This window comes from Trichomonas vaginalis, chromosome I, assembly GCF_026262505.1.
Source record: "Trichomonas vaginalis G3 chromosome I, whole genome shotgun sequence".
Lineage (NCBI taxonomy): Eukaryota > Parabasalia > Trichomonadida > Trichomonadidae > Trichomonas > Trichomonas vaginalis.
In genome coordinates, this window is record NC_067203.1 from 7,807,934 (window position 1) to 7,835,753 (window position 27,820).

A 27,820-nucleotide genomic window follows, 5' to 3' on the forward strand; every position below is an offset into this window, starting at 1 on the left:
GGATGATTCATATTATTCATTTTCTATGATTTTTAATTTTTGATATATAGAAAATGATCCATCAATATTGTAATGATATTGATGGACGCGAATGATAAAAGTAAAAATCTCAATTGGATTACAACATTTTGCAGATGGTTTGTGTTCGCAAATAAAAGATTGTTTTTAAATTTATGATTGAATATCTTTAATATACTATCTTTAGTTTACTGAAATTGGGTATATAATGTTGAAATCACATATCTATTCTTTCGAAAATTATTGATAATACAGGTTTAATTTTAAATATATATAGTGTGTAATGTAACATTATTACCACATAAAACATAATAACTAATATTTAGTATTCAGAGTCTTAACTTGAACAAAAAAATGTCAAATTGACCGGAGTTGACCCTTAAAATTTCAAAAATATTTTTTGTAAATTGAATGTGGTTTTCAAGAACACAAAAACCAGCAGACAAAATCGAAAACAATATCAGCCATTTCTCTTATAATCCTCTAATGATGCTATCATCTGAAATTGAAACTCAAAGAACGATAGAGGAAGTTTGGTCTTTAGCACACCCTTAAGTCAAAAAAAAACTTTACAAATTTTAATGAGTCAGGAAATTGTTCTGAACTACGAATATATTGGCTCACATATCAAAGATTATATTGAAGCGGATAATCTCTTCAGTACATTCGAAGTAGAAGATATCGAATCAATCATGAAATTCGCGAATTTAACACCTGATGAGTTCAATTCTCTTCTTGCGCAATCTCATTCTGTCATTTCAGCACATGAGTTGTATACTTGCACTCGAAATGCAAATATTTCAATAAACAACTTACAAGATGCCATTTCAACACTTAAATCAGTTCAAAAGTACATGAATATGCGAATCTTCGAAGGAATTATTGGCATTTTACAACAATTACAAAAGGATCAATCCATTACAACAAATAAAATCGAAAAACTTCAAGCAGATTTAAAACAGATCCAAAAAGAAAAAGAAAACGTTGAGAAAGAGATGCAAACTCTTCACTCTCAACTAAAAGAGAAAGAAGGAAACGATTTACCAAAAGAATTTCTTTCGAAAATTTCCGAACTTAAAAATTCCAAAGATTTCAATCAAATCTACAAATTCTTTGAAGAAATTTCAGAAAAAGGAAATCAAAAAATGATGCAAAAAGCATGTGACGAAGAACTTTGGAAAAAACAAAATGATGGTTATGGTAGAAATGTACTTCATTTTGCATCTGTTAAAGGAAATCTGAGACTTGTTAAATCTCTCATTGAATGTGGCTGTGACAAAGAAATCAACAGTAAAAATGGTGGTACAGCTCTATACTGGGCATCATGGAGTGGCCAACTTGCAGTTGTTCAATATCTTATCTCAGTTGGAGCTAATAAAGAAGCAAAGGATAATTCTGGATCTACTCCACTCATTAATGCATCATATTATGGTTATCTTGAAGTTGTTCAATATCTTATCTCAGTTGGAGCTAATAAAGAAGCAAAGGATAATGGTGGTCGTACAGCTCTATTCTGGTCATCAATAAGTGGTTATCTTAAAGTTGTTAAATATCTTATCTCAGTTGGAGCTAATAAAGAAGCAAAGGATAGTAAAGGATTTACTCCACTCATTTGTGCATCAGAATATAATAAACTTGAAGTTGTTAAATATCTTATCTCAGTTGGAGCTAATAAAGAAGCAAAGGATAATGATGGAAAAACAGCACTTGATTATTCGAAAGGAGCAGTAAGAGAATATTTAGAATCAATTGCAAGAAAATAATTTCAGGATATATTTGGTTATTATCTCTCAACCATTGTTGCAAAAGATAAAGTTAATATTATTTTTTTGAATAAATTTTTACTCATTAATCTATAGTTTTGGCAGAATATTTACAAAAAAAAAAAATAATTATTCAAACATTAAATATATATATGTATATAGAATTACATGTAAAACTGACCTCTTCCATCAAAGTTCAACAGTGATTGTACATTTGCTGTCGCTCTATCGTAACAGCTTTTTCCGAGAATATCTTTTGCAAGCATGTTTGCGCCGTTATTAATAAGCACTTTAACACATTCTTCATGGCCATTTGCACAAGCAGCCATCAGAGGAGTCCAGTGGTACTTGTCTGTAGCCTCAATATTCGCTCCTTTTGTAACTAAGAAGCAAACGATATGAGAATGGCCAAATGTGGCTGCCGTAAGCAAGGCGGTTTCGCCTATCGAGTCTGTAGCGTCGATATTTGCGTTGCATTCTAATAAATACTCTACAATGTCGATTTCACCTAATCTTGAAGCTACGACAAGTGGTGGTTGCATGTTAGCATCTGGTGAATTAAGTATTTCTTTTTTCATCATTTCTTTGATGATAATATTATACATTGTTCTATTCATGTTAACTACGCAGAATTGCATGTCAACTTTTAAGAATTCATCTGGCGACTGTTTGTAAATCATGCCGCATATTGTATTATGATGATATTTGATGGCAGTTCGTAAATGATTTTTTAAGTTAAAATCGCTTCTAAGAGATAGAATTTTCTTGATAATTTCCTGATCACCGCCTGCAACGGCTCCATCAAGAACATCCTCTGTTAACTGTGTTGTATACTGAAGTAGATAATTAAAACAGTTTATAGCTCCACAGTGAGCTGCAAGATTTAGAAGGGATAACTTCTGATCCATGAATTGTACAGGAGTATTCACTAATTCTTCTTTATTAGAATTCTCAACAATTGCTTGAAGAATTGCGACGTTATCATGAACGATTGCAAATCCAGGTGTATTCATGGGAAATATATCATCACAGAAATCTAACGGCTGACCATTAGCTGCTGTGTATTTTTCCCAAAAGAGTTTAAAATCTGGATCACATTGTTCGGGTAATATAAGACCTAATGCATTGAAATAATCAGCAATTATATTGTATTTTAATCGGCGTGTTTTTGTCATAAAAATAAGTATTTTGATGATATAATCTTTATATGTTGGATCAATTTTAGAAATAGACTGAAGAATTTTTTGCGTTCTTTCGGGAGGTGAGGCAAATATAATATTTTCTATCTTAAAAAGCCTCTCAAATGGCATGTCTTTCTTCTGTCCATTATATTGCTGTTGCGCCATTCAATTTTGTCACGTTTTAATCAAGAAATGATAATATATAATTATCTGTGTAATTTATATTTAAATATTTATAACGTAAAAAAGAGCGTTCTCAAAATTTCCACTTTTTGAATACTTTTACATAACTACATTTTGATTTTGTTATAATTCAAATTGAGTACCAAATATGCAACAATGTTTCGTTATCCTTTTTGGAATTGAGACTAAAAGATTTAATTGAATAATACGATCGATAAAAGTGACATCATTGGGTTTCTAATTGAATGAATTTATCCTTGCATAATTATGCACAAATTTCCAATCTTTAAACAATTGGCTTAAATACATTTTTTATTCGAGTGATTCTGCATTTTTTTAGCTTATTTAAAAGTGACACTTTAAAATTATTGTCACTTTTATCTAATAAATAAGAAAAAAAAATGAATGATACACCAAAACTACTTCCAGTTCATAGCTGTCAAGCCCATGATGGAGCTATTACATCTATGACTGTAGGTCCAAACACTGGTCTTGTTTTTGCATCAGCTGGTGCAGACAAAATCTTGAATTTGTGGGCAATTGGAAAAGATTCACCATGTGCGTGCTTCAAAAACCTAAATTCATACGTAACTTCAATGGAATTTCAAAATACAGAAGAGATTATCGCTTGTGGTACCAATGGAGGTTCAGTTATGTTGTTTGATATTGCTGCTGAGAAAACAATGGCCTCTTGGGCTGTCTCAGCATCCAAAATTGGTGGACTAACATTCGATTCATCCAATATGGAGACAATCGCTACTTGTGGCGTTGATGGACGCGTTCAAATTTTAGCTCAAAAGTGTCACGCACCAGTTTCAATATTTAACGTCAGCCAAGACGAGCTTACGACAATTACATTATCTCCTGATGGCAGATACTTCGCTGCAGGCGGTTTAGACAAAGTTGTGAACATTTATGATCTTCGCTCAAACCAAATCCTTGCATATCATGAGCTTCACCAAGATGCTGTTACAGCCTTACAATTCCATCCTACAGAAAACATTCTAGCATCAGGCGGAAAAGACAGATCAATTCATTTCTTCTCATTAGACACATTTACAGAAATAGAGCCAGTATTACAAAAGAATACAGCCGAAATAGCTTCCATTCGCTGGCATCCTAAAGGTTCTACAGCTCTTTCTGTTTCAAAATCTTTATTAAATGTCGTCGGAGTCAATCCAAACCAAGTTTACGATAGATTCAAATACTCCCTTGGATCAGTGTATGATACACAGATCGTAGGAGGCAATATTGTCATTGCTTCCGCGATGTCCAACCACATCTCATTAAATAGAGTCAAATTAGACACTTTACAGCCATATTCGCCCTATTCTAAAAAGTCTGTAGCCAGAAAGAGCGATGTTTCAAGCGTTTCTCCTTCGAAATCTCCAATTCGTAGATCTTCAACTCCAACGTCATTTAAATGTGATGAAAATAAAGTATATGCAGAGTTCAGACGCGAGAGACCTGAATTTTGCACTCAAATGACAGAAAGAGGTTCAAGAATTGCAAGATTAGGAGATATGATCGAAGAAAGTGGTCTCGAACAGACAATTGAGACTGTCGCAAGCGGTGGAGACCTCCAGCCAGAGATGGCATCAATAATTTTGAGAAGACCGAAATCTATCAAATTAGAAAGCGCTGCTCCGGTCATGATCATCGCCAATAAACTGTTTGAGACACAACCTGACGTTGCGTTGACTCTGATTGACTCAATAATGACGACATTTGGAAAAATTACGTTTGCAACAATGAGAACTAATGGAGCTGATGCAAGTTTAGAGGAAAGAAAGGCTAGATGCGAAGAAATGCTCGATGCTTATAGACTTAATCTACCTGAAATTCAGAAATTATCTCAATTTAAGAATCCTTTGAAGAAAGCGGCTGATGACCTTCTCTTACAGTGGAGATCATTTAGCTAATTGATTTTTATCAGAGAATGAATTGTTTTAAGAAATATTTTGAAAATTATTCAATTTTTATTTTTGTTTTGGATATAAATACTATATTTGTTAAAGCATATTTTTTCTATTGAACTCTTATTCTGATTTTATCAACTAAACTTGAAAAATTTATATTAATTTTTGAATTGAACTCAGTAATGCAAATATGGAATTAGTTCCTATGCATGCAATTTATGGGTTATTAAATCAAGGGCAAATCTAACATAATAAAAATGAAAATTATATTTAGATCGCATAAACTCTGATGCATCATTGATAAACTTCTTGTAATTTGTTGAAGAAACTAGAGTCTCAGAATTAAGCACATCAATGAAGTGTATTACCTTTAAAATCAGATGGAATTTCCAAAAAAAAAAATTGAATGAAAAATAATCGTTGTTATGCTTTATTAACGTACAGTTCGTATAAAAAATGTCTAAATCAGATGTTGCTGATGGACAGCCAATTCCCAAAGTCAAAATTGTTTCTTTAGGAGAAACTAGAGTCGGAAAAAGCTGCCTAATCAAAAGGTTCTGCGAAGGAAATCGATTTGTTACTCAATATATTCCAACTATTGGTATAGATTATGGTGCAAGACAATTTACAGTCGATAATACTAGTTTTTATGTTCATTTCTGGGATATGTCAGGAGATGATTCATATTTTGAAGTTCGTAATGAATTTTATGGCGACACAGATGGATTTCTCTTGGTCTTTGATATGACTGCACGTGAGACATTTACTCAGTTGCCAAGATGGCTTGAAGAAGCCAAAAAATACGGAGCTGATTTATCATGCATAGTACTTTGTGGAAATAAATGTGATGGTTCAAAGCTTGCTGTGTCTACGCAAGAAGCTGCTGATTTTGCAAAGAAAAATGGAATGCCTTTCTTTGATACATCAGCCAAAAGCGGTAAAAACATCTCAGAAGCCTTTACTCAACTCTTTAGAACAGTTTTAGCCAAAATAAAGAGGAGATAAGCTTATTTTCCATTCTTTTTGTAATCATGTTAAAACAAATATTTACCAAAACAATAGTATATAAACACAAATATTTACAAGAAAATCTATATTAAAGTAGGAGTTTGAACAAGATTCAAGAAATCTAATTCTAAAAGGGACTGATCAACAATTGTTGTCCTCAAATCATTAGAAATTTCCCAGTTTTGCTTAGTACATGCTTCATAAACCCTTTTCAATGCTGCAGCAACTACATAATGCTTTGTAAGTTCGTCGCCTTTGACTCCTTTGATATTTGCAACATCTAAGATCCATTTTGGTGCTGATCCGATAGAAATCAACGATAAAATAAAGGAAATGGCGGTTTTTAATGGTTTCTTAGATTTTGCCTGGTTTAAGCATTGTTTATTGGGTTTTGAAAGGGTAAATGAAGTTAACCTCTCAATAAGAGTATCCTGGGATGCGTAGGAATGAGGAACAACAAATTCTAATATTGCAAGTAAAAGAGAAGTGAGGGGAGTTGAAGCAGAGGGGTTAGCGATGAAGGACTGAGCAGGGAATTCACAAAACTGCTGAGAATTGTTATAAACTCTAAGAAAAGCCGTATCAAATGATGCAATCCAATCAAATTCGAACTTTCCTTCCTCTTTTGTATCAAAATACGGAGCTATCTTACCACAGAACTCTGGAATCAATATGAAAGCATCCGAATAATACATGTAGGAGATAGTTGGAATGAGATGATGCAGAAAAGTAAAGAATTGCTTACCCAAACAATTCTTAATGATAATATTGAAGAAAACTACAGCTGTTTGGACTGTATAAAATGGATATTTCTTGAGAGTATCTGCAATCAAGTCTTGTTGGCTGTAATTCTCTTTGATTGCAATGTAGATATGGTAGAATGGATATTTTCTTCCACTTTCTATCAAGAAAGCTGCTAAGTTTGGCTTGTTCTTCGAATTATTTATCTTTTCATAAACCAAACATGTTTGTCAATGGTTTTGGTATTGGCATGTTCATAGCCTTTATCTCTGCATCGTTATTAAGCGTATTATATTCGAGTTCTACGTCAATTTTGTTCAGATAAGTCAAATCTGATGGATGAACAAATCTTGATTCCTTTGTAAATACATTAGTGATCTTTTCATCATTAAATTTATACAAAGGATCGAATTCTTGAAGACCGTCAATGTTGATCACGGGGAACTTATCGTTGTCACTTTTTTGTGCATTCAAATCGGTCAAAAGTTCCAAAGTTTCATTTGACATGAACTTATTCCTGGACTGAGCCTTCACTTCGAGTTTTTCCTTTCTCTTTTGCAAGGCTCTCCTATACGCTTCGGGATTATTCAACGTAGTTTGGCTCATTGAAACAGATGTAGAGAAAGAATCGGAATCTTCATGGTGACGCATGTATTTACGACTTTGCCTGATATCAGTAGTCAGTCTACCTGATTGAGATACCATTTGAGTAAGAGTTTCTTCGTTAAATTCTAATTGTTGATTTTGATCGGAATTTCCTGCAATAGGAACATCAGATGTCTCGTTCAATACATCAAGAAAGGCATTTCCGATGTAAGGAACGTCTGTAACGTTAAGTGTAACCTGTTTTATTTCTTCTTTTACGATTGGTTTCGAAAGTATTGAAATAAGAGCAAGTCTGGCTGAATCTGATTTGCTAAACATGAGTATATGATGTACTTCATCGTCAATAACATCTACTTTCGTGCAATCTTCGAATTGAATGATTGCTTTTAAAGTTTTATCACGTGGATGCGAAATAATAGTCTTAGAGTGAGCTGATACCTGTAATTCTGTATTTGATAATGATATTTTTGCTACTGTTGGCTTTCCATCGAGAGTTACTTTGCATTTTCCTTGATAGATCTCTAAAGAGTAGTTGGTGAATGCTTCTTTGGCTTTAAGGAAATGGCCAAGTAGTTCTTCCATAACTTCGTTATGTTTTGACTTGACTTTGATGTGTTGAGCTTTCATATAACCTGTTGGTTGCAAAAAGAGAGTCGTATGTTGTCCAATATGCTTTAGATTTGCATTCCAGTGTGGGATGAAGATTTCAATATTTGCTGTATCCTTAGCTGGATTAATAAATGAAATAAAAGCGCCATTTACTTGCACAATTCTCTTAATAGAAGGATTATCACCAACTGTAACAGAAACTTTCTTGCTAAAGCATAGTTTGATTAATGGGTTGTCTATAACTTCTTCCTTTTCTTTCTTCTTCTTTTCCTCCATTGAAAAGTGACAAAATCCGATTTTTGATTTTTTTTTGAGATTTTTTAACTTATATCGGCGTGTAGCACCACTCTGGAACCGAAGAATTTTTAACTTTTTAATTATTAACAGTAGGCATTAATCCGAATAAACTATAATTTAGAATATGACACTTTTTTGGAATTGGAATAACTGAGTTTATCCATATTGCCGATATAGGGTCGAAAAGTGACAATAATGGAATAATTGAATTAGAATAGGGTTTGCTAGTAAATTAGGAATTGGAATTTGGGATTTTGAATTAGAATATAATAAAATCACACATGTTTTTCTTAATAATAAGATTGAATATTTACTCGCGAATATGACAAAAAAGTGACAATAATGGAATTAATCATGAATCAGGAATCGGTTTGAATTTGGAATTGCGTATAAAGTTTACTTTATCCGAATCAAAAATTCTTGTCATCAGAATTAAATTGATGCTTCTGGAATAGGAATCAACAACATAGAAAATATTGTTGAAGATATAGATATGTAAGATATATTGCTGATATAAATAAATAAAAGATATATGGTTGTGTGTGCTGGTGGAAAATAATGTGTTAAAGAAAAATCTGAACGATTTTTTTATTATCAATTTCGCCTCGAAAAAGTGACAAAATTATCATTTTCGTCAGGCATCATTATTATTGAATTATAATTCTATTTCTATTAATCTAAGTGCAATATTCTCATACACAACTTTATTTAATAGCTCCTCATGCATAATATTATTCAATCTCTAACTTCAAATTATTTCATTTTTTGTGTATTTTGAGTCAATTTTTTTAGCGAAGTCAAAATCCTAAACTCGAACTAATCAATTTATTAACACCAAAATTTCCTAATATATGCATTGTAATGCAATCTCATTAATTTGTCTTTTTAGAATGACCGTGAATTTTTTTTTTTACTTTATCACAGATTAGAAAGATTGGCATCTCAGACCAGAGAAAAACTATGATATATTGATAATATGTCTTGAATGTGTTATATCATATGCAGTATTTATATTGATATTAGGGTTATGTGTATAGTTATATTGAGAATATGTTAATTTTTGCATGCCAATTCATTGATGCAGATGAATCCATAACAACTCTGAATAGGCAAAACATAGTAATATATACTACTATAGTAGTGTGTATAATATATGTATTACTAAGTATAAATTGACATTAGTCATATTTATGGTGACATTTTTTCACACTTTTCATTCATAAATTATTTCACACTACAATATTATTAACAATTAGCATTCTAATTTATATACACCTTATATATACCTTATATAAATCATCATAGTAATATAACCATATAGTACATATCTAGAATTTATGATCATTTTTTGTCATATTCGCGAGTAAATATTCAATCTTATTATTAAGAAAAACATGTGTGATTTTATTATATTCTAATTCAAAATCCCAAATTCCAATTCCTAATTTACTAGCAAACCCTATTCTAATTCAATTATTCCATTATTGTCACTTTTCGACCCTATATCGGCAATATGGATAAACTCAGTTATTCCAATTCCAAAAAAGTGTCATATTCTAAATTATAGTTTATTCGGATTAAGGCTTCACTAACATGACAAAAACTAAAGTCTCTTGAGATATATATTCTATGATGTATATCAATGCTATATTTATCATTATTTTTAATTTTTATTGACCCACCCAAAAAAAGCCTTCTTCCACTAACATGAGTTATAACGTGCTTTTTCTGAAAATGATAGACTAGTATTAATATATATTGTAGAGCATATTTTTCATCTTTTTTAAAATTTTGAATATTTTTTGTCATGTTAGTGAAACCTTAAGGGTGCACACGAGAGGATCATGTAAACTTCAGAATTTAGAACCTTATTTTTAGGCATTATCTTGGCTACCTATTTAGGCTCGAAAAGCAAAAAATATCAAAAAATACAACTTGAGTCCATTATGACCCTTTCATGGAGGTAGTTTTTCTCCGCTAGTATTTTCCCTTTGAATCTCTTTACAATTCGAAATCAAATTCAAAACTCAGTAGAAGAAAGGAAGAATCGACTTACTACGGTTGTAATACGAATAAATACATATATTTAATTATTTTTATTTACATAATAATTGTTTGAAGCTCATATTCCATCAAATTTTTAAATAAAAACATTAAAATGTTGAAAAATTTTCATATATTTTAATAGGGTTTTGGCAGTTTATTGAGGAATTACTACATACATAGTCGAACTGAACTTGATATTTTGAAATTTAAATTATTTATCAAAATTAAAATTTAACTTGAAATTTATAATTATTTAGTCATATTTTGCATAATTCTAAGTAGATTTTGTAAAAAATCAAGAAAGAAAAATTTTAACGTGCTTTATTTTTTCTTTTTTATAATAATACATATTATTATATAATTAACATATTCATAATGTTTCCCCCTTTCAAAAATATAATCCTCCTCCTCTCAAATAAACGTACATACGGGTGGCCTCTTTTTTCAAAAAATTAAAATTTGAAATTTTGGGCTCAAATATTAGAGATTTTTTCAACCTTCAACGATATATGTTGTCTATATCAGACCTCCTTTCTTTTTGATACTTAACATTGTTCCTAAATCTTAGCCGTTAAGGCTGTTCTGAAAATATTTTTTTTTCGAAAAAATTCGAAAAAAATTCTTAAAATTCAAAAATCCCTTAATTCCTGAGGATTTTGTGAAAAAGTTTTTACATGAACATGTGTATATTATATGAAGTATATTGATAAGGTAAAAATCAAATTTTATTCATCGAGAAAATAAGCTAACGAATCCCTCAAAATTGAGAGGGTAATCCTCCTCCTCTCAAATAAACGTACATACGGGTGCACCCTTAATACCTACTGTTAATAATTAAAAAGTTGATTTTCTAAAACTCCAATGTGTGAAGTAAAAAAGCTTTCTGAATTTACTATTTTCACATCCTAATTTTGGTCATTTTTGAATTGTCACAATTGTTTAGGCAAACAAGTGGTAAAGTTAAAATATTTTTTTATGGAAGATACAATGCATCCATTTTAATATAATGGTGCAAAGGTATTGTTGTATATTGATAGCTTTACAAAAACTTACTACGTGAAGAGGCATAGAAAATAAAACCTTAAACAAGAAATTTGAGAGATTAATGAGTAAAAATTTATTAAAATAAAATAAAATAATAATAAAAATAACTTTACCTTTTGCAAAGATGGTTGAGAGATAATAACTAAATATATCAAGAAATTATAATGGTCACGGAAATAAATTCTGTAGTGTCATCAAAAATTAAAGGGTGCTTTTTAAGGGGGAGATGTAAACTATTGAAAATCCGACCAAACGCCGATCCTATTTTTGTGACTCTCAATTCCTTAACGTCTGTTCAGAAAAAAAATATACGTTTAGATATATTTGAATGGTTTACTTTTAAGGTATAGAAAATCCAATTCCAAGATAGTATTATGTAATGATTCTGTAATGAGAATCTAGTTTTGTTGGAAACAGAAATTCATCAAAAGTGACAGCTCAGAAAAGCTAAAATATTGAATTTTTGGAACTTTTGATAGAGCACGTTTTTAAATATTAATTAAAGTAAATGTATATTTTGTAATGATTCTTTTTAATAAAAAAAATAAAATTTTGAAGAAGAACACAAAATCTTCTGAAAAATAATATCACATAAACTCATATTATTTTCTAATATATAACTATTTTATATAAAAATCAAATTCAATGATCTTAAAAGCGAAGGATAAACCTCAAAATTTACGAATATAATGAGTGGGAATATAATGCTTATCTATCATAAAACTATATGAAATATTAATTTTTGCTTTACGCCTAATTTTTGACGACAATTAGCAAAAAATGTTAAATGTTAACACTCAGTCCATTTGAATATGAAAAATAAAATTGACTTTGATTAAATGTTTTTATTTATCATGCAATTCTTCTTGCGACCAAAGATTTGAATAAAATTTCAAAAAATAAGATAGCTTAAAAAATAATATACGGTAGTGTTTACTAATAGATGAATAGTATATAAATTCTATTAAAATGGATTTGATCCAAAAAAATATAAAACCAAAAATAATTGTTATACCCAGATTTTCCTTACTTTTACCACCCCTCTAAAGCTGGGGACACCGCCTATCGTTTGGAGTAGCTATTAAATAGACCCACCAAGGGTATTTTTCGAACTGCCGGTGTAGTGGAAACATCCTACATAATGATTCATTATGCCAAGGTTTGATTCCCATTTAGCCAATTTTTTTCTTTTTTGGATCATGAATTTTTTTTTGGGTCACTATAAGATTTGTTTCATGTTCTAAATCTGCTGCATATGTAATCTATTTTTATTTACCTATTTTTTAAAAATCTATTGGATTGCCAAATTTGAATATATTTAAAATCATAAAAATCCAAAAAACTATAAATATATGTTTTATGCATAGTGCCGATACTCAAATATCAGATTACTTAGATCCATGAATAATATCCGAATTTTTTTTCTTAAAATTAAACTTCAAAACTTCTTGCAATCTTATTCTTAATCAATTGTAAATTTTTAAAACCATTTTTTAAAATAATTTTGCGTAAATTTTATTCTCATGTTGTTTTAATCGAAAATTGATACATTTTCAAAAAAATAATATTGACTTATGAAATTCATTTTTAAGGTGAAATAGTATTGTTTTTATTAAAGTATATGAATAATATATAAAAAATTAATGAATAATATAAGCAGATTTTTAGTTTACAAAACAAATATGAGCAATGCAATTTCAAACTTTTGCTGGCAATTTCGATATTGCTCAAGTTTGTAGTATTTGTGATACCTATAACATCGGCTTAATCAAAATTCGATTTTTCTTATGAGTTATTGAGAAAATTTGATTGCAATGAGAAGGATTTCGACGTTTTTGATAAACTAAGAGCTGAGCTTTAGGGGTTCAGTTCATTTATGGCTGTAGTTTGATGCGTAGATCTCTTTTTTATTGTAAATTCTTTCAGCATGGAGATCGAGAATGAATCTTTTGAGAACTTTATGAGTTTTTACACCCGTAAAGAGGTCCTTCGAGGAAAGATAGTCCAGACTACATGAAGATGTGGGTTAACAAAAAAAATCCGATGGTTTCCCCATATTCATGTAGATCTTCGAAAAAATGAGCACCAAAAAAGCCAAAAAAATAGGCTTTTTATTGGATTTGTACACTAGATCAATAATCTATTTAGGATCTGACACTCTTTTTAGCCAGAGATATGAGGTCCTTTCTAGGAAAACGATCTATTCATCCATAAAAAAAATGAATTATCGTTTTCCCCAGAAATTACATGGGGAGTGGTAAAAGTAAGGAAAATCTGGGTAATTTAAATGAAGAAGTAATTTAAAACGATTTTATTTATGATCAAATTTTATATATTTTTTTGGATCAAATCCATTTTAATAGAATTTATATACTATTCATCTATTAGTAAACACTACCGTATATTATTTTTTAAGCTATCTTATTTTTTGAAATTTTATTCAAATCTTTGGTCGCAAGAAGAATTGCATGATAAATAAAAACATTTAATCAAAGTCAATTTTATTTTTCATATTCAAATGGACTGAGTGTTAACATTTAACATTTTTTGCTAATTGTCGTCAAAAATTAGGCGTAAAGCAAAAATTAATATTTCATATAGTTTTATGATAGATAAGCATTATATTCCCACTCATTATATTCGTAAATTTTGAGGTTTATCCTTCGCTTTTAAGATCATTGAATTTGATTTTTATATAAAATAGTTATATATTAGAAAATAATATGAGTTTATGTGATATTATTTTTCAGAAGATTTCATTCTATATGCCTATGAAAAGTACTCTCAAAACCAACTTTTTCCTAATTATAATTAAATCTAGAATATTGTATTATGCTTAGTATTATTTCATTTTTCTCATTCAATTTAGAATTTACAAATGTCAAAAAATTGAGAGCTGTCACTTTTGATGAATTTCTGTTTATTACAGTTTTAATAATTTCTTCTTCTAATTTTTTATATAGAAAATTGAATTTTTTTTAATAAGGAGCTATAGCAATTCATGTTAAAGCCAACTTTTAAAAGTAACATTTTAATGATTTCCAGCTTCTTCCATGAGTTTTAGTAAGTTGTTGCTAATTTATTGAAATAATTTGGAGAGAAATCAACGGAAAATCAGGGAGCATGCGCAGCAAGCATTACAGTTTCTACCTTTTGAGTTCTATCAGTAGATTTTAAACTAATAATACATTTTGCTGATGACTTGGGAATAATAAAAATTTTAAACGGGCATTTTTCAAAATTAAAATTAAACATTGTGTTTAATTTATACTCATCATGAAATTTATTATTTCTAAAGAATAATTCGAGTTCTTCAAATTTAATTTATTTTCAAAAAAAATCATATGTATTATTCAGCCAATTATATGGCATTTGCTAATACTTAAAGTGGACCTTATAAATTTCAAACAGGTGCCAAGAAAGGAATGATACATTCTAATATCGTCACTATCTAACAAATCATAGAGGTATTACTCAATCAGTGTGAGACAAATCCTATTTACAGCTAATGTGGACCGATATATTCATTATATTTCATCAAAATATACTCAATAATATATCAAATTCCATCAGATAACGATATTTATCAAATTTAACTATTAAACAATATTTGCTTATCAATAACATGTAGATTAACATAAGGACATTGTATAAATATAGATTCTAAAATTTCAGAGAATTTTTATTTTTAAATTTTTATAATTAAGTTCTCAAATTATTTGAAAAGGTTCTGAAATCTATTTTTGAGACCACTATATTTTCTTGCAATTGATAATAAATATTCTCATACTGCTCCTCCCGAATAATAAAGTGCTGTTTTTCCATAATTATCCTTTGCTTCTTTATTAGCTCCAACTGAGATAAGATATTGAACAACTTCAAGTTTATTATATTCTGATGCACAAATGAGTGGAGTCCATCCATGATTATCCTTTGCTTCTTTATTAGCTCCAACTGAGATAAGATATTGAACAACTTCAAGATAACCATAAATTGATGCCCAAATGAGTGGAGTATATCCATATTTATCCTTTGCTTCTTTATTAGCTCCAACTGAGATAAGATATTGAACAACTTCAAGTTGACCATATCTTGATGCATAAATGAGTGGAGTATCTCCATCATTATCCTTTGCTTCTTTATTAGCTCCAACTGAGATAAGATATTGAACAACTTCAAGATGACCTTCTTCTGATGCCCAAATGAGTGGAGTACGTCCACCATTATCCTTTGCTTCTTTATTAGCTCCAACTGAGATAAGATATTTAACAACTTCAAGATAACCACTATATGATGCACAAATGAGTGGAGTACGTCCATCATTAGACTTTGCTTCTTTATTAGCTCCAACTGAGATAAGATATTGAACAACTTCAAGATAACCACTATATGATGCCCGAATGAGTGGAGTATTTCCATATTTATCCTTTGCTTCTTTATCAGCTCCAACTGAGATAAGATATTGAACAACTTCAAGATGACCTTCTCTTGATGCCCAACTGAGTGGAGTACGTCCATCATTAGTCTTTGCTTCTTTATTAGCTCCAACTGAGATAAGATATTGAACAACTTCAAGTTTACCATATCTTGATGCCCAGTATAGAGCTGTACTACCATCTTTGCTGTCGATTTCTTTGTCACAGCCACATTCAATGAGAGATTTAACAAGTTTCAGATTTCCTTGTGAAGATGCATAATGAAGTACATTTCTACCATAACCATCATCATCTTGTTTTTTCCAAAGTTCTTCTTCACATGCTTTTTGCATCATTTTTTGATTTCCTTTTTCTGAAATTTCTTCAAAGAATTTGTAGATTTGATAGAAATCTTCAGAATTTTTAAGTTCGGAAATTTTCGAAAGAAATTCTTTTGGTAAATCGTTTCCTTCTTTCTCTTTTAGTTGAGAGTGAAGAGTTTGCATCTCTTTCTCAACGTTTTCTTTTTCTTTTTGGATCTGTTTTAAATCTGCTTGAAGTTTTTCGATTTTATTTGTTGTAATGGATTGATCCTTTTGTAATTGTTGTAAAATGCCAATAATTCCTTCGAAGATTCGCATATTCATGTACTTTTGAACTGATTTAAGTGTTGAAATGGCATCTTGTATGTTGTTTATTGAAATATTTGCATTTCGAGTGCAGGCATACAATTTGCGTTCTGAAATGACAGAACGAGATTGCACAAGAAGAGAATTGAAGTCATCAGGTGTTAATTTCGCGAATTTCATGATTGATTCGATATCTTCTACTTCGAATGTACTGAAGAGATTATCCGCTTCAATATAATCTTTGATATGTGAGCCAATATATTCGTAGTTCAGAACAATTTCCTGACTCATTAAAATTTGTAAAGTTTTTTTTTGACTTAAGGGGGTAAGTTTGAATAGTTTACAAAAAGCCAAAAATACCTTCTAATGAAATAAATATGTATTTTCAGCGAACATTTTTTGTATAGGTAGACTCAATGGACGCATACAAATCTTATTATATCTACAGTGAATAAAATTGGAATAATTTATTATATGAATATTTTAATATTTTATTTAACTACTGTGAAATACATTTAAAATACTATTTTATAATGAAAAATTAATGCTCATATGCTTTAAAATGAATAATTTAGAGATCAAATTTTTGACAATCCACTCAAATCTTTGAAACCTGGATAAAAAAATTGAATTGATCTCGACAATAATATCTTATATAAAAAATTTGGTCTGATACGATTGTTAAGATTTTCGGGATATATTATAATCTATATGGATATCGCTCTATATCTAAAATTGAAGGACTACATAGAGTTTTCCTAGCAAGTTTGCTATTTTTATGAATAATAGAGAGAATGATTTGAGAAAGACATATATGTTAGCCATTATATTTCCAATAAAGAATATTATATTATATTTGTGTTTATTCAGATATCTGTGAAAATAAGGGAAATTATATAATATATAATTAACAGTTAACTCGAGATTCAAAAAAGTACTCTGATACGTTGGTTATGATTCACTTATAGATCACTGATACGAATGTCTTATGTCAATAAACTCAAAAATGAAGGACTAGATAGAGATTTAATACAAAAAATAGAAAAGTATTTATTTAAAGATTGGAAGTGCAATAAAGCTCTCCATAACTCGGATATGTGCCTTGGCTAAGGCCGTATAAATTTCCTTTACCAGAATCCAAAAATATTTCCGCAGTATCAAGAAAACTCGAATTTTTTACAAAAAACGTAAACTATTCAAACTTACCCCCTTAAGGGTGCGCTAAAGACCAAACTTCCTCTATCGTTCATCTTTGGGTGAGTCATAAGTTTTGATAATCAAATCGTCAAAGACAGTAAAAAAAGATAACAGTGTCAATGAATTATAAAGAAGAAGGATTGAAAAGCATCAAAATGTACTACAAATGAATTAAATCAAGTATATGCATTGGAGCTGCTTTAACTTATACCTCTGATCAACATATATGCAAATGTGTGAGAGTAATCACAATAGAGTTGAATATAAAGCTTAAGGTAAACTCGTTTTCATATCTTTTGCGCCTAATCAATTTGCTATCGTCTTATTTTAATGGAAGCGTCGGAGAGAACGGTATAAGAAAACTTAATTTCAGACATATCTGAAGCTTCCATTAGATTCATATAAGTGATAAATGTACCATTTAATTTTTTTTTGGAATTTGGGGTCTACGTGCCTTTCTGATATTTTTTGGAATGATATTACTGTAGGATAGTAAGGATACTATATATTAATAAAAATGAAAAACTAAACAAAATAATAATAAAAATGATATTTTACTCAATTTTTGGTAAAATTCCTTTGAAATTATCTCTGTGTCTTTCATTTGTTATGTGCTCACTTATTTTCATGAGTAAAGGTGCGTATTTCTGTCTGTTTTCCTGCTTAATTTCGAAAGAAAGTTTAATTGTCAGTGCGAATCTTTCGAAGTATCTCTGTGTCTGATCTCTGTTCTCAGTATTGTCAGACAAAATAGTTTCTGCGATGTAGTTGACGATTTGATCAGTAAATCTTTCAACACATTTCTTCTGGAGGTCATGAATGCATCTGTACAAGTATGCAGTCTTAATCACAATGTTTTCGAGGGATTTCGACTCAAACCATTCATTAATGTATGATTTGACGATATTTACACACAGAATTTCTGCTTCACTTATATTATTTGATTTTGTAGGAACAGGAATGTTGTTGAAAACTGATTTGAAAACATTGATAATTAATTCATCATTGTTATCATCTTTTTCTTTCATTGAAAGACACTTAATAATAAGGAAAGGAAGATCATTCTTGCTCATACTCGAATCACAACCGAGTTTACTACAAATTTCAAAAACTTTCTTCTGATTTTCTTCAGAAGAAATGTCCATTTTGAAGACTTGAACAATTTTCTGGAAACTTTTATCATCAATCATTTCTGCTTGTTCAATAAAGTTCCTGTTTTCATTATGGAGAACAGCATCAAGTAATCCGTTCCTTACGAAATGAAGTTTCTTGAAATTCTCGATTTTATTGGTATTTCGTCGAATCTTGACAACGATGCTTGAAATTAAAGCTTTCATGTAATTGTTACAATAAGCAACACTTATCATTGCTTTGTCAAGGAGATTTACTTCGGATTTCTTGTCATCGTCATCGGAATCATCATTGAAACTATCGTAAGGGTCTTCTTCTTCCTCTTCTGGTTCTTCTTCTACGTTGTGGAAATCTTCTGGGAAAATTAGTTCTTTAGGGAACTCAATTAAACAATTAGAAATAGATAAGCTGTTCCCATCGAATTTTTGGTAGTTTTCGTGATAGGTACTCAGTATATCGATCAAGGCATTATATGTTTTCTGGTTTAAGAACTTTTTATCCGAAATATGACGGAAAATAGTTTCAATCGGGAATTTCAAGAAGAAATCGGTCTCTGCATTTGGATCTTCCTTGTAAAGATTCTGTTTTGAGCGAGCTGAGTTCGAAATAAACCTTGATATTCCTTGTAATACGGAAATTATGGTATCTTGGTCGCGTAATCCATCAACTAAGCTGGAAAAGATCTTTTGACCGGAATTTACGGCTTTTTGGTCGCTGTTTGTGAACAAAGGAAGGACAATATTATCTATATATGTTAAAGCGACATTTCTGTTGTCCAAACAAAGCATTTCGAGCTTGGAATAACTCTTTTTGCTGATAATACCTTGGAAAAACTGCTTTGCGTCTTCGCTTGAAACAAATTCTTGAAATTGTGAAGCTAAGAACTGATCGTTGAAGGAATCGTTCTGACTTTCACCACATACCTCTTTGAAATAGGCCATTTCGTTCTTGTAGTCAGAGAAAGTTGAAATGAAATTTGATTGTTCGTTTTTTCCGAGGTTCTTTATGATGATTTTGATTCTATCTGGGTCAGGAAGGTAGTGTCTAACGATATCATTGCCCTCGTGAGCTATTTTAAGAAGTTTTCCGGCTAACGGAAATTCTTTCTCTTGGTACAAGTTGAAAAGTACATCCTGGAGCTTGTAGTAGACGAAATTTCCGCATTCAAGAAATTGACGGATCTGGTTTGTCAGTTTTCCTTTCCGTAAGTAAAGATCTACGACTCGGTCGTATCCTCTGTAATTACAGAAGTTATTTCGGAGCATTTCTTCATTCATAATCTGCTCGAGAATGAATTCTTGCTCCGAAATTGGTCTGTCTTTGAAAGTAAAAGTCAAAGATTGTACATCATATAATTGAGACTTCCAAATCGGGTTAACAGGAAGCTTCTTGTAAATATCTTTGGCAAGAGCAGCCAATTTCGGATCTTCTCCATCAGCAATTGCAAATAATTTCTTATACAAGTTGTACATGTTGGAATCATCATCGAAATTGATGAGTTTTGTGATCTCAATGACATCTCCCCTCTGAAGTGATAGCTCATTTACGTCGGATTTCGTGGAAATATCAAAAGTTTTATTTCCATGAACGTAATAGCGGCAGGGAGATGATATAATTTTGCTGAATGAGTGGTTGATGATGGAAATCAATGTTTTGATCGATGTACCTGTAATTGTGGAAATAATCCTTTTCTCGTCCTTGTGCTGGCAAACAACTGGTATCTTCGGTGAGGTTGAGAAATCGTCATTGCTGGTAGCTGTAATTTTGATGATTTGGTTCTTTTGAATCTGACAATTTGAATCAATTTTAACTTCACCTTTGATTCCGAACAAATCTTTAGCAAGTTGCTTAATTTGATCGGGTCCCCATTTATCAAAGATTGAAATTGATTTAATAACTCCATTAAACTCAATATTGACGTTTATTGATCGAACTTTAGGGAATTGGGGCTTAAATAATGAGCACTGGTTTAACATTTGGATAAATGCTAGGTATTTTGCCAAATACAAAGGATTTTCGTAATATTTCGTAGAAATTAAAACAAAAATATTTATAACTTTGTTTTCCTTGAATGAGATTTGCACGCTTCTTTTAAGAATATTTAATATCTTGTTTGAAGTGGATTCTGACTTGATTTCGATATAAACTTTATAAAGTATCAAAATCAAGCATAAACGTATTCTTTTAGTAGAATTTGTGGATGTGACAATATTCTCGACATCTGGAATGGCTCCAGTTGGAAATTTTTCAGCTGAAACGTTTGAATTTTCATTTACAACAAAAGATGTGAAAAGTTTTTGAATGTCGTACTCGTATTGGGATGTGTCTGAATTAGATCTGACAGCAGACCATATATTTTTTATTAAATCTTGAAAACCATCGAACATGGAAAAAAAAAATTGCCAACTCTAGTCGGATAAAGGGGGGAACTTCGTCGACAACAAAGGTATCGACTAAAATTGTTCCCATTATGCTTGACATATGAAGTATAGTAATAGTGTGTATGGACTCATAGAATGGCTTTCGTTTGATTTCGAGATATATTATGATCTTCTAAAACACCCATATCTTACTTGATAACCCGTATGTTTTATCGTATTATGAAAATTAAACGAAAAATATGGCTCAAGACGAGCAAAATTCGATGGTAAAAAAGTAAATTGTTTATTGATTAGAGTGCTTTCAGGTATTTTTTTGAAGCAACACTTTATTCGTTTTTCTTTCTACACACGTATATAAAACATGCACAAATAAGGATTTATAATTAAAAATATTATTCGAATTGGGTAAATAAATCGTTCGATCTTAGATTTTATTAATTATTTCTTCTTAAAATGAGACTGTAGTAATGGTAACTGTGTATGAGAGTTAGAGTATTGTTAAATTGCGCGAAATGTTGATAAGTTTCAAAAACGATTTGTAATATGTTCAAATATATTAAAATTTAATAATATGTGATAACATCGACTGCAAACAATCGATTTTAAGTGATTGATGAAAATCGATATCAATATTTAAAATTTTCGAGGGTTTTTTGACTGATAGCAATTGCTTTGGATACCTAGAATGAAGTTCTCCTTGGTGAATTTCTCCAAATTTTTTCCATTTTAGAAAAAGCCTAAGCAATTTTCAAGAAAATGATAACATTTTTTTCAATTCTCGATTTTTTTTTGGAAAAATGAGGTTAATTTTTTTGAAAATTTATAATTTAGAGAGAAATAAACCATTTTCATTGTGTTACAAATCGATAAAACCTTTTTATTTTTGTTATTCTATAATTTTTCTACTAAAATATATCAATTATACAGCCAATTCATATAACTATTTTTCAAAGATATAGAAAAGAAGTATATATTCCTAAACCATAAATCAGCCATAGTTTACTATCAAAAATAATATATTATTATATATAGATAACCATCCATTGTTAGTAATTTAAAATTATTTCTGGTTCAAATTAAGGATTATCTTCACATGTTTAGAAAATATTGTAAAAGTCTAGAAAAAAATCAATAATATCATGATTTTATTCACAGATGAGTTCAAGATATATATTGTGATTTGATTTTCGATAATAAATCTGAATCAAATGTATATTAAACTCGCACATCTAGTCTTCTTATCATAATAATGTTATCAGTTAGTGGCTGTGGCTACAAAACAAGCAACATTAGATCTGTATCTCATAATCAAACGGAAGTTAAACTAAGATATTTGAGATTTTATCACCTGGTAGTATGCATGATACTATACCAAAATGAGTAGTCAATCTGTTGTTTTAATATCGTTTTAAATTTTTTATGCCAAAATAGTACTTTGGCTATCATTGGTAATACGTAAGGTTGCTACTGTTGTAATATTTCGAAAAAATAAAGGTATCAACTTTAATGCAAGAACATCGAATAATTGGGTTTTTTGTAATATTAATATTCTTTAGTCCCTAGTATATCATTGTTTCATACTAATAACGTGGTTCAATTCCGTTTCAATGATCAGATAAAGCAGAAACAATATACTCAGGTGCCACTTTTTTGGTCTAAAAAATGAGTCCCCCCCTTGTCGGATATCATTTGGGATAGCAAAATCTTTTGGTGAAAAAATTTATATTTGATTTTGGACTATAGAATCTTGGTAAGTTTATATCTTCACACTATAGATCACAAATCTTTATTTGAATCTTTCAGATAATAAAGAAATCACAGAATTTTTCATCTTTCATATGGTGCAAACGTCAATGAAAGAGATTTGCCAACTTCCATTTTGCAGCAAAATAAGAAGTACCCCCACTCACAAAAAATGTGATCTTCGCATGGAGCAAATAAATAATGTTTCTACGTATGATTTTCTTTCTTTTTCTGAAATCTCGAAGACTGATTTTTTCATTTTTTGAGCTTAAGCTCATTGCTATGAGTCAAAATGTCAAAGCAATCTTAACCCGAGAAATTATTACCAAACAAGATGTTTGTGAACATTTGTTTAACACATTTGATTCTTCAAACGGTAAGGATATTGCTAGTGGGACATCTGAGGATCCGACAAGGCACATATTAAATAAAAACCAGATAAATGTACAAGTTAACACAATGAAGTTTTATATATATAATTGGTAGCAATAGGAGAGTATGCTTATTGTAATGATTAGCCAAAAGTTTTGTTCAAAGAATCTCCTTGCATTTGAATCTTGTATGACGATACAGACAATTTGGTTGGAGTAAACTATTAAAAATTCGTTTTTTTAGAAAATGAATACAAAATTACTCAAAGGAACTGCTAGAGTCATAACTCCCAAGTCTCAGGCAGTGAATGGATTGCATAAGAAACCAAAAACACGCGCATCAACAACAATGACTTCCAAAGATAAAATTGCTGAAATGGAAGACCAAATTAAAAGATTAGAAGCAAAGCTAGCAAAAACAAAACGAGAATATACATTACTTACAGGAGCGATGACAAGTTCTTCACAAAGAAGAGACTTATTTTCGGATTTTCAAAGTACACTTGACCAATTCAGTTATAAATTGCAAGAACGATCTAACAGACTAAAGATGTATGAGGAAAACGTTAATACATTCCGCCAAGAAGATCATGAAGAAAAAGACTTGCTTAATCTCAGAGGAATTCAATTTTCAAATAAAGAAAATCAGCAGACAGAATTAATAAGAGAAAATACTAAACTAGTTAGCCAAGCGCTTGCTCAAGAGCGAATTTTACTCATTTTAAAGATGAGATTGAGATTATGTCATGATCACAGAGATTTTGATGAGTTAAGAAGCGTTCTTAATAAGCTAATGGGCGGTGGTAAGGATTTGGATGAAGATCAGATCATTGTTAAAAAATATAAATCTATTATTAATACAATTAAACAGCATAAGCATGAAGAGAAAAGAAGGATCCAAGAATTGCAGCAACCATATAACGTAGAAAAAGAAGCTGCAATTATTATACAGAAAACATTTAGAGGAAAGTTGGAAAGACAAAGATTACAGAGAGAAAAGGCAGAACAGGCTGCCAGTGCTAAAGAAAACTCATCAAAACCTAGTACTGCTGGTACTAATAAGTGATTGTTTTAATTATTTTTTATTTTTGTTTGTAAATTTTTCATTTCGTTATCTATTTTATAATCTTTATCTATTTTCCTGATTAAGAAGTATTAAAGATATAGTTTAGATAAATTACATCGGGGACATGTAAATAAGATCAAAATGTTTCTATTAAATAAAATAGAATTGAAATAAAGGAAATATATGATCTTTTTCAATATTCAAAGATGAACGATAGAGGAAGTTTGGTCTTTAGCACACCCTTAAGTCAAAAAAAAACTTTACAAATTTTAATGAGTCAGGAAATTGTTCTGAACTACGAATATATTGGCTCACATATCAAAGATTATATTGAAGCGGATAATCTCTTCAGTACATTCGAAGTAGAAGATATCGAATCAATCATGAAATTCGCGAATTTAACACCTGATGAGTTCAATTCTCTTCTTCAGCAATCTCATTCTGTCATTTCAGCACATGAGTTGTATACTTGCACTCGAAATGCAAATATTTCAATAAACAACTTACAAGATGCCATTTCAACACTTAAATCAGTTCAAAAGTACATGAATATGCGAATCTTCGAAGGAATTATTGGCATTTTAGAACAATTGCAAAAGGATCAATCCATTACAACAAATAAAATCGAAAAACTTCAAGCAGATTTAAATCAGATCCAAAAAGAAAAAGAAAACGTTGAGAAAGAGATGCAAACTCTTCACTCTCAACCCAAAGAGAAAGAAGGAAACGATTTACCAAAAGAATTTCTTTCGAAAATTTCCGAACTTAAAAATTCCAAAAATTTCAAACAAATCTACAAATTCTTTGAAGAAATTTCAGAAAAAGGAAATCAAAAAATGATGCAAAAAGCATGTGACGAAGAACTTTGGAAAAAACAAGATGATGGTTATGGTAGAAATGTACTTCATTATGCATCTTCACAAGGAAATCTGAGACTTGTTAAATCTCTCATTGAATGTGGCTGTGACAAAGAAATCAACAGCAAATTTGGTGGTACAGCTCTATACTGGGCATCAAGATATGGTAAACTTGAAGTTGTTCAATATCTTATCTCAGTTGGAGCTAATAAAGAAGCAAAGGATAATTATGGAGATACTCCACTCATTAAGGCATCAGAATATAATAAACTTGAAGTTGTTCAATATCTTATCTCAGCTGGAGCTGATAAAGAAGCAAAGTCTAATAATGGAAATACTCCACTCATTTGTGCATCATTAAATGGTTATCTTGAAGTTGTTCAATATCTTATCTCAGTTGGAGCTAATAAAGAAGCAAAGGATAATAATGGATGGACTCCACTCATTTGGGCATCAAAAGGAGGTCATCTTGAAGTTGTTCAATATCTTATCTCAGTTGGAGCTAATAAAGAAGCAAAGGATAATTATGGATATACTCCACTCATTATTGCATCATATACTGGTAAACTTGACGTTGTTCAATATCTTATCTCAGTTGGAGCTAATAAAGAAGCAAAGGATAATTATGGAAAAACAGCACTTTATTATTCGGGAGGAGCAGTAAGAGAATATTTATTATCAATTGCAAGAAAATAATTTCTTGATATATTTGGTTATTATCTCTCAACCATTGTTGCAAAAGATAAAGTTAATATAAATAAACTGAATTTTTCTGAATAACGCTTACAAATTATGAACATTTATATAATACATGCAAATGATATTATTTAAATCTTCTAATTTTCAGATTCAAAAATTGAATAATATTATACCCATGAATTATCAATTAAAAGAATTTGTATGTCATTAATTGGTGTTTAAAATAATTTGATATAATCCACCAAACTGTTTTGTCAGAATTTCAATATCTTAATACAGTCCGGTGGTTTCTCGCGTGTTAAGACCTGGCTGGCGTGTTAAGACGATAAATTCAAAATTGAGAACTTTGGCAAAAATTTTCGTGGAATCATTTTTGGAAATATATTTGATAATATTATAAATAATAATATTTCATAAATTTGCAAAATTGTGTCAAAATTTTCCATCATGAGCATCTAATGGTGCATGTAGCAGACTATATTGAATTAGGATTAGAACACATAATATTTTTGGGGATTAGAAAATCACTCATCATTAATAGAATTTTAGTTTTCCCTTTATTAAGATATTGAAAATCTGACAAAACAGTTTTGGGGCTGTTGGATTATATCAAATTATCTTAAACGTTAATGAATGACATTCAAATTCGTTTAATTGATAATTTGTTGGTATAATATTATCCAATTTTTTGGATCTGGAAATTAGAAGATTTAAATAATATCACATTCTTATTCAATCTATGTGCTCATAATATGTAAGCGTTATTCAGAAAAATAGATGATAATAGAATTATCACATTTATTTCGATAAGTTATGATAAACCATAGTGAAAAAAGCAAGGGATAAACACTAATCATGTGTTATTCTTCCTAAATACCCATTTATTTCCATTCTTTATGACTAAATTGCATGTAATCAATGTTTTGTTACGTCAATTAACAACAGTTTGTAAATAATTTGTACTATATTAGTATGTATGTTCATAATATAAGGAAAAATAGCAAAGTACGATTATGTCAAAAAAGTTAACACGCCAGCCAGGTCTTAACACGCGAGAAACCACCGGACTGTAATAAAGGGAAAACTAAAATTCTATTAATGATGAGTGATTTTCCAATACCCAATAAATATTATATGTTCTAATCCAAATTCAACGTAGTCTGCTACATGCACCAATAGAAGCTCATGATGGAAAATTTTGACATAATTTTTCATATATATGAAATATTATTATTTATAATATTAAGCATGTCGGTTTGGGCAATTCTTTTGCATTTTGGGCAATACTTTTGGAAAATTTTCCTCGAAAATTGAGCCTAGAAGGCTCAAATTTCGCGGTCAATCAAAAACTAAAATAGGCATGTTATGGAGCTCATATATTCTTCTTGTTCCTAAAAAAATTGCAATTTTTTTGCATTCTCTTTTATATATAAAGTTTATTGGAAATCAAATTTACTCATTTACAATAAACTTTATTTGCATTTTAAAAAGGATGGATATAGAATTATTTAAATTCTCATGAAAGAATTCATAATATTGAGGATGATTGTTGTAGCAAAATTTTCTCAAAATCAACAAAATTGATCTTAAAGTATACGAAATTAGTCAAACTTATGATAAATCTTGAAATTATATATTATTTTTAGAAAATCCTCGTTTGCCTTTAAAATAACCCTTACAAATATGTTTATTGGCATTGTGTCTGACATATCTACCAAAGTATGCTATCTATGCGAACATCTAATTCAAATTACAGAGTTCATGAATTATATTATCGATGGCTATTGATCTCATACATAAGGTTAACACAATTCTGAAGTTTCACCGATTATTGCAGGTGGGCAATTCTTAATAACGTCCAATTGCCCAAAAAAGTTTAAGGCTGGGCAATAATGTAAACATTTCAAAAAAGCCAA

At 30.2% G+C, this 27,820-nt stretch overlaps 10 protein-coding genes across 10 annotated transcripts, besides 4 other annotated features; 5 read left to right on the forward strand and 5 right to left on the reverse strand.

Annotated features, from left to right (window-relative positions):
* Positions 1 to 593: 593 nt before the first annotated feature.
* TVAGG3_0948380 (protein ubiquitination) lies at positions 594 to 1,848 on the forward strand (the record flags this gene model as incomplete). Its single annotated transcript, XM_001321364.1, has 1 exon — positions 600 to 1,781. One exon carries the CDS (start codon positions 600 to 602, stop codon positions 1,779 to 1,781), a length of 1,182 nt encoding a protein of 393 aa, XP_001321399.1.
* A 16-nt stretch (positions 1,849 to 1,864) lies between these two features.
* TVAGG3_0948390 (EP4 subtype prostaglandin E2 receptor binding) lies at positions 1,865 to 3,135 on the reverse strand (the record flags this gene model as incomplete). The annotated part of the gene is made up of 1 exon (XM_001321363.1): positions 1,946 to 3,127. One exon carries the CDS (start codon positions 3,125 to 3,127, stop codon positions 1,946 to 1,948), a length of 1,182 nt encoding a protein of 393 aa, XP_001321398.1.
* A 384-nt stretch (positions 3,136 to 3,519) lies between these two features.
* On the forward strand, positions 3,520 to 5,333 carry TVAGG3_0948400 (microtubule severing; the record flags this gene model as incomplete). Its single annotated transcript, XM_001321362.1, has 1 exon — positions 3,547 to 5,067. One exon carries the CDS (start codon positions 3,547 to 3,549, stop codon positions 5,065 to 5,067), a length of 1,521 nt encoding a protein of 506 aa, XP_001321397.1.
* A 78-nt stretch (positions 5,334 to 5,411) lies between these two features.
* TVAGG3_0948410 (GTPase protein) lies at positions 5,412 to 6,131 on the forward strand (the record flags this gene model as incomplete). The annotated part of the gene is made up of 1 exon (XM_001321361.1): positions 5,521 to 6,069. One exon carries the CDS (start codon positions 5,521 to 5,523, stop codon positions 6,067 to 6,069), a length of 549 nt encoding a protein of 182 aa, XP_001321396.1.
* Positions 6,132 to 6,155: 24 nt separating this feature from the next.
* On the reverse strand, positions 6,156 to 6,767 carry TVAGG3_0948420 (uncharacterized protein; the record flags this gene model as incomplete). The annotated part of the gene is made up of 1 exon (XM_001321360.1): positions 6,156 to 6,767. The coding sequence occupies one exon, from the start codon at positions 6,765 to 6,767 to the stop codon at positions 6,156 to 6,158; it is 612 nt and encodes a 203-aa protein (XP_001321395.1).
* A 256-nt stretch (positions 6,768 to 7,023) lies between these two features.
* Positions 7,024 to 8,304, reverse strand: TVAGG3_0948430 (uncharacterized protein; the record flags this gene model as incomplete). The annotated part of the gene is made up of 1 exon (XM_001321359.1): positions 7,024 to 8,304. One exon carries the CDS (start codon positions 8,302 to 8,304, stop codon positions 7,024 to 7,026), a length of 1,281 nt encoding a protein of 426 aa, XP_001321394.1.
* A 1,602-nt stretch (positions 8,305 to 9,906) lies between these two features.
* Positions 9,907 to 10,143: a mobile genetic element.
* Positions 10,144 to 10,150: 7 nt separating this feature from the next.
* Positions 10,151 to 11,185: a mobile genetic element.
* Positions 11,186 to 11,820: 635 nt separating this feature from the next.
* Positions 11,821 to 11,858: a mobile genetic element.
* Positions 11,859 to 14,304: 2,446 nt separating this feature from the next.
* Positions 14,305 to 14,341: a mobile genetic element.
* Positions 14,342 to 15,128: 787 nt separating this feature from the next.
* TVAGG3_0948480 (ankyrin repeat protein family) lies at positions 15,129 to 16,770 on the reverse strand (the record flags this gene model as incomplete). Its single annotated transcript, XM_001321358.1, has 1 exon — positions 15,200 to 16,750. The coding sequence occupies one exon, from the start codon at positions 16,748 to 16,750 to the stop codon at positions 15,200 to 15,202; it is 1,551 nt and encodes a 516-aa protein (XP_001321393.1).
* Positions 16,771 to 17,515: 745 nt separating this feature from the next.
* TVAGG3_0948490 (ubiquitinyl hydrolase protein) lies at positions 17,516 to 21,217 on the reverse strand (the record flags this gene model as incomplete). Its single annotated transcript, XM_001321357.1, has 1 exon — positions 18,211 to 21,174. One exon carries the CDS (start codon positions 21,172 to 21,174, stop codon positions 18,211 to 18,213), a length of 2,964 nt encoding a protein of 987 aa, XP_001321392.1.
* A 2,027-nt stretch (positions 21,218 to 23,244) lies between these two features.
* On the forward strand, positions 23,245 to 24,355 carry TVAGG3_0948500 (uncharacterized protein; the record flags this gene model as incomplete). The annotated part of the gene is made up of 1 exon (XM_001321356.1): positions 23,530 to 24,348. The coding sequence occupies one exon, from the start codon at positions 23,530 to 23,532 to the stop codon at positions 24,346 to 24,348; it is 819 nt and encodes a 272-aa protein (XP_001321391.1).
* A 260-nt stretch (positions 24,356 to 24,615) lies between these two features.
* TVAGG3_0948510 (ankyrin repeat protein family) lies at positions 24,616 to 26,097 on the forward strand (the record flags this gene model as incomplete). The annotated part of the gene is made up of 1 exon (XM_001321355.1): positions 24,621 to 25,901. The coding sequence occupies one exon, from the start codon at positions 24,621 to 24,623 to the stop codon at positions 25,899 to 25,901; it is 1,281 nt and encodes a 426-aa protein (XP_001321390.1).
* Between the last annotated feature and the right edge of the window lie 1,723 nt (positions 26,098 to 27,820).